The 12239-nt window shown below is 43.7% G+C and overlaps 1 protein-coding gene across 3 annotated transcripts in view; it reads left to right on the forward strand.

Moving 5' to 3' along the window:
- CFAP61 (cilia and flagella associated protein 61) overlaps positions 1 to 12239 on the forward strand; it is a 337213-nt gene that overhangs the window by 25972 nt on the left and 299002 nt on the right. For all 3 annotated transcript variants that reach the window (XM_056567635.1, XM_056567636.1, XM_056567638.1), the window contains exon 8: positions 10876 to 11056. In XM_056567635.1, coding sequence (XP_056423610.1) covers positions 10876 to 11056 — 181 coding nt within the window. The remainder of the gene's footprint in view (positions 1 to 10875; positions 11057 to 12239) is intronic.

Here is a 12239-nt window from a genome sequence, read left to right on the forward strand (position 1 = left end):
ATTGTTGAACGCAGCATAAAATCTGCATTGTATACAATGACCCTGATTTACTGTTGTAAACCTGACCGGTTTTGTCGGGTTGTGCGACAGAATTTGCTCCAATGTAGGGAACATAGGGAATGTAGGGAAATATTAGTAAGTACTGTGGAAAAATACTTGTAGGGAAAAAAAACCACAAAGATAACTCCACTCCACTCTTAGTAAATCAGGGCCAATACGTGTGTACATGGCCTTACCGAGTAAATCTGTTAGCAGCCTGTAGCCAGAAAAGTCCTGGGACTGTGCTGTAGTAAATTAGACAGCGCTTAATGGCCCTGATTTGCTAAGAGTGTATTTTTCTTTGTGGGTTTTAATTCCCTGCAAGTATTTTTCCTCTGTATTTATGAAGGTTTTGCACTTTTCCCTTTGTTTTAGTTTTTTTCCACAACTGCTCTAAGCTGTGGGGTTTTCCAAGGTTCAATTCATAGTTACATAGTTACATAGTTAGTATGGTTGAAAAAAGACATACGTCCATCAAGTCCAACCAGGGGATTGAAGGGAAGGATGTAAGGGGATAAGGGAAAGGGATGTAGTTTTATAATTCTGCATAAGCATTAATGTTATTTTGTTCCAGGAATGTATCTAACCCTGCTTTAAAGCTGTTAATTGTTCCTGCTGTGACCAGTTCCTGAGGTAGACCGTTCCATAAATTCACAGTCCTCACGGTAAAGAAGGCGTGCCGCCCCTTTAGACTAAACCTTTTCTTCTCCAGACGGAGGGAGTGCCCCCTCGTCCTTTGGGGGGGTTTAACCTGGAACAGTTTTTCTCCATATTTTTTGTATGGGCCATTTATATACTTATATACGTTTATCATATCCCCCCTTAAACGTCTCTTCTCAAGACTAAACAATTGTAACTCCTTTAATCGCTCCTCATAGCTAAGATGTTCCATGCCCCATATTAGTTTAGTCGCGCGTCTCTGCACCCTTTCCAACTCCGCAGTGTCCCTTTTATGAACAGGCGACCAAAACTGAACAGCATATTCCAGGTGAGGCCGTACCAATGCTTTATAAAGGGGGAGTATTATGTCCCTGCCCCTCGAGTCCATGCCTCTTTTGATACATGACAATATCCTGCCGGCTTTGGAAGCAGCAGCCTGACATTGCATGCTGTTCTGTAGTCTGTGATCTACAAGTACACCCAGATCCTTCTCTACCAGTGACTCTGACAGTTTAATCCCCCCTAAGACATACGACGCATGCAGGTTATTAGTACCCAGATGCATAACTTTACATTTATCCACATTGAACCTCATTTGCCAAGTGGATGCCCAGACACTTAGTCTATCCAAGTCATCTTGTAACTTATGCACATCCTCTATAGACTGTACTGTGCTACAAAGCTTGGTGTCATCTGCAAAGATAGAAACAGAGCTGTTAATACCATCCTCTATATCATTGATAAATAAATTAAACAGCAGCGGGCCCAGTACTGAACCTTGGGGTACACCACTAATAACCGGGGACCAATCAGAGTACGAATCATTTACCACCACTCTCTGGGTACGATCTATGAGCCAGTGTTCAATCCAGTTACAAACTAAAGTTTCCAAGCCCAAGGACCTTAACTTACCTGTCAGATGTCTGTGAGGGACAGTATCAAATGCTTTGGCAAAATCCAGAAACACTATATCCACAGCCATTCCTCTGTCAAGGCTTCTACTCACCTCTTCATAAAAGCAAATTAGATTGGTTTGACAACTTCTATCCTTAGTAAACCCATGCTGGCTATCACTTATAATACTATTATCCCCTATGTATTCCTGTATGTAATCCCTTATAAGTCCTTCAAACAATTTACCCACAATGCACGTTAGACTTACCGGTCTATAATTGCCTGGCGAAGACCTAGAGCCCTTCTTGAAGATTGGTACCACATTAGCCTTGCGCCAGTCCCTTGGCACAATACCAGACACCAGAGAATCTCTAAATATCATGAACAAGGGTACAGATATTACTGAACTTACCTCTCTAAGAACTCTTGGGTGTAGTCCATCCGGCCCTGGAGATTTGCTTACATTTACTTTACTTAACTTACCTTGTACCATCTCTACATTAAGCCAGTTCAATACATTATATGATGTGTTACCAGCACTGACCTGACCAATGTCAGCTCCTTCTTCCATAGTATATACAGAACTAAAGAACCCATTCAGTAGCTCCGCCTTCTCTTGATCGCCCGTGACAACCTCCCCATTATCATTATTAAGGGGTCCTACATGCTCTGTCCTTGGTTTTTTTGTATTTATATATCTAAAAAAATATTTAGGATTAGTTTTGCTTTCTTCGGCCACCTGTCTCTCATTTTGAATTTTTGCTGTTTTTATTACATTTTTACAGATTTTATTAAGCTCCTTGTACTGTTTAAATGTTATAGCTGACCCATCAGATTTGTATTTTTTGAAGGCTATTTTTTTGTTGTTTATTGCTCTTTTAACCTCATTTGTCAGCCATGTAGGATTTAGTTTTAATCGTTTATATTTGTTCCCCTTTGGTATATATTTAGCTGTATAGTTATTTAGAGTTGATTTAAAGATGTCCCATTTACCTTCTGTATCAGTATTTGAGAACACCTCCCCCCAGTCTATGTCCTGTAGTGCAGCCCTCAGCCCAGGGAAATTTGCCTTTTTAAAGTTATATGTTTTTGCTTTCCCCGTCTGTCTTTGTTTTCTACATTTTAAGTCAAAAGTAACTATATTGTGGTCGCTATTACCAAGGTTTTCCCTCACAGTTACATTACCAACCAGCTCTGCGTTGTTGGAAATGATCAGATCCAACAAGGCATCACTTCTTGTTGGGTCCTCCACAAACTGGCCCATAAAATTATCCTGCAATAAATTTAGGAATTTTCTCCCCTTTGTAGTTTTAGCCAACCCCCGGCCCCAATCTATATCTGGATAGTTAAAATCTCCCATTATTACCACTGTACCTGCCCGGGCGGCCCTCTCTATTTGTTTATACAGCCGACCTTCTATCTCTTCAGTGATATTAGGGGGTCTGTAGATTACACCAAATATAATTTTTTCAGTATTTCCCTCCTTTTGTAATTCTACCCACAGTGATTCCACCTCCTCAGAATCATCACACACTATGGCATCGTTCACACTGACTTTCATACCACTTCTTACATACAGACAGACTCCACCACCTTTTCTGTTCATTCTGTCCTTGCGAAACAATGTAAACCCCTGCAGATTAACAGCCCAGTCATGCGAGGAGTCCAGCCATGTCTCAGTGACCCCAACTATATCAATATGTTCCTCCAGTATCAAGGCCTCAAGCTCCCCCATTTTATTTGCTAGGCTTCTGGCATTTGTGAACATACACTTTACATTTCCATTAAGTTTTACACATATAGTCTCACTAATGGGATTTTCAGAGTTATTGGGGTTAATGTCATTTTTTGAGTTATAAGGGCTAATTGTACTATTTAAGTTATTGGGGCTAATGGGATTTTTTGAGTTATTGGGTCTAACGTTATTATTTAAGTTATTGGGGCTAATGGGATTTTTTGCGTTATTGCGTCTAACGTTGTTATTTAAGTTATTGGGGCTAATGGTATTTTTTGAGTTAATGGGGCTTATTGTAGTTATTGAGTTATTGGGGCTAATGGAATTTTTTGAATTATTGGGATTACAATTTTTCGGGCTACATTTATTTTTACAGCTGGTTTGTAACGCATGAATCTCCTTATCCACTGTTCTTAACCTCCCCCCACAGGACTCCTCTCCACCCGCCATTATGTCCTGACCCCTCTCTAACCTATCCATCCCACTGTCTGCTTTCTTTGCTTTATTATCCTCCCCCCACTCACCTAGTTTAAATACTCAGCCACCCCTTCCAGGATTCTCTCCCCCAGCACAGCGGACCCCCTTCCATTCAGGTGCAAATTATCCGTAGAATAGAGTTTGTACCCCAATGAAAAGTCAGCCCAGTGCTCTAAAAACCCAAACCCTTCCCCCTCACACCACGACTTAAGCCATGCATTTAACTCCCTAAGCTCCCGCTGTCTTTCCTGCGATGCGCATGGCACAGGAAGTATTCCAGAGAACACAACCTTAGAGGTCCTTCCCTTCAGCTTGGCACCTAGTTCCTTGTAATTATTCTTCAAGGACCTCCACCTACCATGTATTCTGTCGTTGGTTCCCACATGGACCACGACAGCTGGGTCATCCCCAGCCCCCCCTAGTAATTTGTCCACCCTTTCCACCACATGCCGAACCCTGGCACCAGGGAGACAGCAAACCATTCGGTTGAGGTGGTCTTGGCGACAAATTATTCTATCCGTCTTCCTGATTATAGAGTCCCCTACTACAACTAACTGTCTTGGCCTACCTGCGTTACCATCCCCCACACTACTAGTTGAGCTGTTCCCCCGGCTGTTAGGGAGACCAGTATCCACTAGGGTTGCCATCTTTGATACTGAGGCCCTCGCATCATCGCCCAACTTGGCAATTTTACTTGGGAGATCAGAAGCAGAAGTGACCTTCCTTTTCCTTGCCCCCTTTCCAGTCCCTCTAACTACATTAACCCAGCTCCCTACTTGGGCCTCCTGGCTAGTTTCTCCAACCTCCATTTCTACCCCACTAACTGCTTGCTCTGTAAGATTGTCAATCGCCCTCAATGTTGCATTTTGCTCCTCTAGATCTCTAATACGAGCTTCCAGGTGGGCAACATGCTCACATTTGTCACAGCGGTATGCACCCTGAAGCTGCTGCTCCAGAGATGTATACATGTGGCACAATGTGCACCAATCCTGCTGTCCATATCCTTGGTGACAAACAGCTGTTATTAACTATTAAGAAAAACTACTTTTATCAAGGGAGTGTAATACTTACAGTTACAGTGGGTCCTGCTTACAACTCCTGCTTTCTGAACTTCTGCTTATAAAACTTCTCAAATGTAACACTTAATAATACCACACTTTAGAATACAGACCCAGCTTCAGCTAGACTCAGTCAGAGCAGGGCTCACAGAGTTTCCCAGTTAGTTTTATACACCTGAGAGCAGTTAATCAATTAACCCCTCCCCCAGGTGTGCTACAGACAGGAGGGAAAAAAAAAAAAAAAATGCAAGGGCTATGCAACCGCTGGAGACACCCTGTTTGGAAAACAATGATCCACAGTATACTTAGCACATGAACTTCTGCTTATAAAACTTCTCAAATGTAACACTTAATAATACCACACTTTAGAATACAGACCCAGCTTCAGCTAGACTCAGTCAGAGCCACCACATATTCTGTGGAAACCTTAGTAAATATGTTGGTATTTTTTTGAAAATGTCGCCCCCTTTCCTGTGACCATGCCCCCTTTCCCTGTTGGTCGTTTATTTGCATTCTGGCGCAAAATCTCCTGTAGTGACAATTTGCGGCACAATGCTCCAAATTCTGGTGCACAACCTGACGAAACAGTTGGGTTTACAATAGTAAATCAGGGCCAATGTCTGTGTGGGTGAGGTGCAGATTTGCAAGTAGGCTGCTGCTAGAGGTATATATCACACTACGGAAATTCAAACTGGAATTTGGAAATTCTTGCAGCAGCCTAATCTGGAATCTGCTCCTACTCCACCTAGACATTAAAGGGGCAATCTTTCTAGTACTTATCAGCTGCTGTATACTACAGAGGAGGTTGAGCTGTTGTTATATGTCACACTGCAGGCGGTCATGCTGGCCGCAGGCGCACTCTCAGCCCGTCTCCCTGTCCTTTTTCAGGGACGGGCAGCGCCGCGGCTCGCATGTCAGGCTGCAGGCGCACTGTTTCACCCGGAAGTTACTTACCTCTCCCTGCTCCTGGCTCCTCTGCTTCCTCCGACAGCCGGCTTCTCTGAAATTTAAAGGGCCAGCACACTGGTAATTGGTCCTTGCCGGGTGCTGACCCTATATAGTGTCCTCTTGACCTCTGCCGGATCTTTGTGCCTAGTAGCCATTGAGAAAGCATTCCTCGCTGTGTCCAGTCTACACCGTGTACCAGTCCCATTTTTCTACGTTTCCTGACCACGTACCTAGCCACCGGCCCTGACTTTCCTGCCTGACACTGACTCTGAGTTTCCTTATTAAATTGTATCACGTCTTACCTCGGCCACCACTATGGGTTAGTTGTACCAGGGGTAGCAACCTGGGAGTTCGCCTGCCGCAGCAAGACCATCCCGCTTTGAGGTGGGCTCTGGTGAAAACCAGTGGCTCCTTAGACTCTGCTCCCTGGTGCGGCTTTCTCCAGTGGTACAGCGGATCCACTATTCTGACCGTTACAGTTGTTCTTTTCTGTCTGACCACAGTGCTCTCTGCTAACCCATGTCAGGAACTGTCCAGAGTAGGAGCAAATCCCCATAGCAAACCTCTCCTGCTCTGGTCAGTTTCTGACATGGACAGAGGTGTCAGCAGAGAGCACTGTGATTAGACAGAAAAGAAATAAAAAAAAGAAAAGAACTTTGTACTTTGTACTGGAAGGATTAAGATTTTTAAATAGAAGTAATTTACAAATCTGTTTAACCTTCTGGAAACAGTTGGTTTTAAAAAATAGTTTTCCACCCCTTTTAAGTGCTGTCCAATTCACGACAGCACAGTCCAGAGAATATTCTGGTGGATTTTGCCATTAGATTGGACATGTTCGGTCTTCCACTGGTTCCAGAGCAGCAGAATTGTATTGAAATCAATGGGAGACTGCTGCAAACAGAATCCTCAAAGAAATTTCAGACAAATGTTCCATAGTGTAAATGGGGCCTTAGACATCCTGTACTATGCTGAATGGCTGACATGAGAGAATTCTGCCATACAGATTCAGATTATTTTTTTTCATTACCTCAGTGTTAGTGTAGGTGCCCATTACAGATTATATCATAGTCTTGGTTATTTGCTTGTGACTGAACCTTATGTGTTTTGCATATTGGTTTACAGCTAATTCTAAGTGACAATGAGCTATTAGTGAAATAACTGACTGCAAACAGTAACACAATAAATAATAGATTCATGTCACAAGCCTCCAGAATTGGAAGAGACAGAAAAAGCCATTTCAGGCTGTAGATTCTCACCAGCAGTGTTGTACTTTGGATAGACAGGCCTATGTGAGCCAAATATGATGCCAGTTTTCCCTGCCGAGCATAAAGTTGGCAGGTCTCCCTCTCACATATGGTAGATGGATTGGTTAATCAGCCTCTGCTGAGCATTGGCCCCCAAATTACAGGGCAGCGATGCCTCGGCTTTTGTTCAGTCTCCGAGAGAGGACAAAAACAATCACGTCTTAGCAGAGAGAGGAATAAAGTTAACCTGTTTGTTTTGGATGTTCCTCAGTCTGTCTAGTAGAACAGCTGTACATGCCATTTAAGCTGGGAACAAGGGAGGACTTGGGGTATGTTCACATTGTTTTCTCTGTATATTTAGCCTGTGTTATATTTTACAGCAGCAGCAGAATATAATATTACGAAGAACAGTGTTATTTTTTTCTGATGTTACCCCCTAGGCCCAGAAGTGCCATTTCTGATGCTCCGGGCCTGTTGGTAATGGCTTTTCCCGGTAACCCTGTGGTGGTGGGTACCAGGGTAATAATTGGGGGTTATTGCTAGCTGTTTTTTGGGGCTAATGCTAAGCATTGGCTTAGTAATGGATTCTGTCAATAAGACGGCTTCCACTACTAAACCTGAAAATTAAATTTTAAAAATATGCGACACATTGGAAAAATTTTATTAAAAAAACACTCCCCCACAGCCCTCATTAGCCATTTTATTAAAAGAAAAAAAATCCAATTCAACACCGTAGTCCACCGAATCTGCCGTAATCCTCTGCATAGACCGATCTGTAACGAGAAGTAAAAAGAAACATAAAAAATGGGTTAGGAGATTTTTAGCGCTCTCCGCTGGGTAGAGCACCCATAGTGCAATGTCTTCCTAAACAAAGAGCCTCCAATTGGTGCAAAACTACCACTCCCAGCATACCCAGACAGCCAAAGGCTCGGAGTTGTAGTTTAGCAACAGCTGCAGTCTCCCTGTCTGGGAAGACACTGGCAGAAGGGTCTGTTCAGATTATACAAAACGTACAATGGGAACAGAGCCTCACATTTACTACTCTGCCTCCCGCCTGTAGTTCCACCCCCTAATAACTCCATCACTAGGGACGGAGCTACACAGACCCGGCGATGACAGGAGCGAGGGAGGTAAGTGGACCTCGTGTTCTGTATACACTATATACAGCTATCTATAGATAGCTGTATATATTGTATACGGACAAAGGGTTGACCTACACTGTCCAGCAGTGTAAGTTAACCCTTTCCTTGCTGGGCCGGCGTATAGCGCATAGCTCAGCGGGGTTTAAGTGAGCCAGCAATGTGTATACTGTATACACATTGCAGGCTCACTGTACGTTCTTGCTGGGCAGTGGATATACAGCGTATATCTACTGCTCAGCATCTGCTGTGCTCCCGACTGTGTAGCTGTGGTACAGCTGAGTCCCAATCTGTGCAGGGACATTTTCCAGTGCATCATGCTGCGCTGGAAAATGCTGTATGGCTGCGGAGGGAAGTAGGGATGCTATGCATCACTCCTTCTCTCCAAGGATGCTGAAACTATGGTGTTTTTGCTTAAAAAAAAGGCATAGTCTCAGCATTGCTGCGATTTGGAAAAACTGCCAGATCGCAGCAAAACGCCGGGGTCAGGGGAAAAAACGCCAAACCCACAAATGCAAAGTGGGTTTGGTGTTTTGCCTTTCCCTGTTGACTCCCTGCTAACATCTTGCCGCAGGAAAAACGCCAAAAGACTGTTTGGGCCATCTAGAAAGATGATTGTTCAGAGAAAAAAAGGTGACCACTACCATGAGCCCTTATGTCATGCCAACTGTAAAGCATCCAGAGACCATTCGTGTGTGGGGTGGCTTTTCATCCAAGAAAGTGGGCTCACTGACAATTTTGTGTAGGGCCACAAATGAGCAAAGAATGGTATCCAAACATCCTCCAAGAGCAACTTCTCCCAAAGATCCAGGAGCAATTTGGCGAAGAATAAGGGGGAGATCTATCAAAACCTGTCCAGAGGAAAAGTTCCCCATAGCAACCAATCAGATCACTTCTTACATTTTTCTGAGACCGTTTCAAAAATGAAAGAAGTGATCTGATTGGTTGCTATGGGCAACTCAGCAACTTTTCCTTTGGACAGGTTTTGATAAATCTCCCCCAATGCCTTTTCAAGCACTAAGGAGCACCATGTCACAAGACAAAAGTGATAACTAAAGTGCTCTGTGATCAAAGCTTTGAAATTTTGGGTCCATGGGCAGTGTAACACTCACGTTTCAGTAGACTGGAACATAGATGATAGTGGATCCGCCTTACCTGTGTGGTAGATGACTCTGAGCAGAGTCTAAGGTGCCACTGGTTTTTACCAGAGCCCGCTGCAAAGTGGGATGGACTTGCTGCAACAGGAGGCACCCAGGTCGCTACCCCTGGCACGGCTCGACTACACAGGCGGCTGAGGAGATTTGAGGCACAGGTGAGATTAGACAACTCATGGTCTGGATAGCAGGAGGTCAGGGCAGGCGGCACAGTAGCATAGTCAGGAACGTAGCAAATGGTCAGTAGGCAGGCGGCAATGGAGCAAGGTCAGGTCACGGAGCAAAGGTATGATACACGACAAGGCAATACACAGGAATGTTTTCTCTAAGGCGCTAGGGCAACAAAGATCCAGCAGGGAAGTATGGGAGGTAGAGGAATTTATCAATGAGCCACAGGTGTCACTAATGGGCACACTGGCCCTTTAAATCTTAAAGCTCCGGCGCATGCGCGCCCTAGGGGATGGGGACACGTGGGCCAGAGCAGAGAGGCAGAGGCGGGGGCAGGAGAAGCACCAGGTGAGTGATGGGCTGGGATTCACATGCGGGCGAGTCCCACGATGCAAATCCCAGCCCCACCAGTAGCAGCAGGTAACGGAACCATAAACTCACGGCCAGCGTGTGCGGCCGGAGCGCATAACGTAAAAGGCAGGAAACTCCCCAGATCTCAATCCTATTGAAAACCTTTGGTCAATCCTCAAAAAGTGTGTTGACAAACAAAAACAGAAACTATGGTATACTCCAAGTACTGATTAGACAAAAATGGTCTGTCATCAGTCAGGATAACAAAAGTCTTGAATAAGAAAAGTCTTTGCATAAGTCTTTGTATACTGAAGCAGCTAAATTTGTGTCAGTTTTAGAGCATCTCTACTGACCATAAGAGAACCAACTGTGCTACAGTGTCCACTGAAGGTACGGGAATGAAGTAATGCAAGTCATGCCTGAAGCCTTTCTTTTGGAGACAACAACAGCTTTTACAGTGGAAAAAAATTGCTAAATGAAAAATAAACCAAAATGGTGAAACTTATTAGGTGCTTCCTAAATTTTTTTTTATCTTAAAGTGGTACTCTGGTGTTTTTTTGTTTTTTTTAATCAACTGGTGCCAGAAAGTTAAACAGATTTGTAAATTACTTCTATTAAAAAATGTTATTTCTTCCAGTACTTATTAGATGCTGAATACTACAGGGGAAATTATTTTCTTTTTGGAACACAGTGCTCTTTGCTGACATCATGAGCACAGTGCTCTCTGCTGACATCTCTGTCCATTTTAAGAACTGTCCAGAGCAGCATATGTTTGCTATGGGGATTTTCTCCTACTCCGGACAGTTCTTAAAATGGACAGAGATGTCAGCAGAGAGCACTGTGTTCCAAAAAGAAAATAATTTCCTCTTTAATAGAAGTAATTTACAAATCTGTTTAACTTTTTGGCACCAGTTGATTTAAAAAAAAAAAAAAGTTTTCCACCCCTTTAAACTTTCTGCTACAGACATCCTTCTTCATAAGAATGTGCCATGTGGTTTATCTTTATAGGACCAAGGCTGTGCTGTGGGGTTCATGAGTGTGTGTTCTGAGGTCAATGTCAAGCTTTTGCAAGATTCATTCGATCTGGGACCTTTCCATGGTTTGTGTAAACCGCATCCCGATGATATTCTTCAAAAACCACATCCCGATGATGTTCTTCAAGCAACAGAGGAACCAGGTTCTGTAGAAGGTAAGACACAATAGTTATTGTTGAGAAACATTGTTTAATACTTAAAGCGTACCTGCTCTGCAGGCTTCATCTCTCATTTGCAGTTCCACAGACCTGGTGAGCGGAGCTTCTTCATCCCCCTCCATAGATTTGTATTGCTTTGTCTCGCAGGCACAGGACAATTCTGGGCTGATTTTCCAGTGTGGAAAAGTTTAGCAGCAGAGGAGAGGAAAAAAGTTTCTCGAATAAGATATATTACAAAGTTTCTAATATTCACTTATACTATTGATGTATGCAAAGTTTGTTCAAATGACAGTGCCTATTTCAGTAAATTTTTACACAAAATACTAAGTCCATACGCCATATTCTAATGCTGCATGTCATTTTCCATTAAACATTTTGCTTCCCTTACTGAGCAAGGAGCTGTTCTAACTGCCAGTGATAGAAAGAATATTTTTTTTGTAAACATGGTTCCTTTTAAAAAATAAAAATATTTGGGAGAATGTAAAAAAAAGTCTTTGTCTTGCACATTTTTGCGCAAACCCATTGTGACTTTTTGCTGATCTTTGTCCCGCTCACCAAGCAGCTATGGCTTGGCGCAAAGGGGGGCGTGATTTTAGACACATTGGGGGAGATTTATCAAAGGATTCAGACTGTTTTTTTCCATCTAAAATTGTGGCACAGAAAGTCGCAGTCTAAATATGTGCAACTTTTTTGCGACTTTATCTTTAGAGGATTTTTAGAACATGATGCATTCTAGTCTATTTTAGACGGAAAAAATGCATTGGTGCTTGTTATGATTCGGCTAGCTGGATGTGGATCCTCTGTGTTAGCGAGGGATTGGCGTGGACCGTGTCGGTGGACCGGTTCTAGGGTTGCTACTGGTATTCACCAGAGCCCGCCGCAAAGCGGGATGGTCTTGCTGCGGCGGTAGCAACCAGGTTGTATCCACCGGCAACGGCTCAACCTCGCTGACTGCTGAGAAGGCGTGGGACAGAAGGACTAGACAGAGGCAAGGTCAGACGTAGCAGGAGGTCGGGGCAGGCGGCAAGGCAACAAGATCCGGCAAAGAAGGAAAGGGGAAGTGAGGTTATATGGACAGGGAGCAGGTGGAAGCTAATTAGACTGATTGGGCCAGGCACCAATCACTGGTGCACTGGTCCTTTAAATGTTAGAGAGCTGGCGCGCCCGCGCCCTAGAGAGC

This window comes from Hyla sarda, chromosome 3 (genome assembly GCF_029499605.1).
Source record: "Hyla sarda isolate aHylSar1 chromosome 3, aHylSar1.hap1, whole genome shotgun sequence".
Taxonomy (NCBI): domain Eukaryota; kingdom Metazoa; phylum Chordata; class Amphibia; order Anura; family Hylidae; genus Hyla; species Hyla sarda.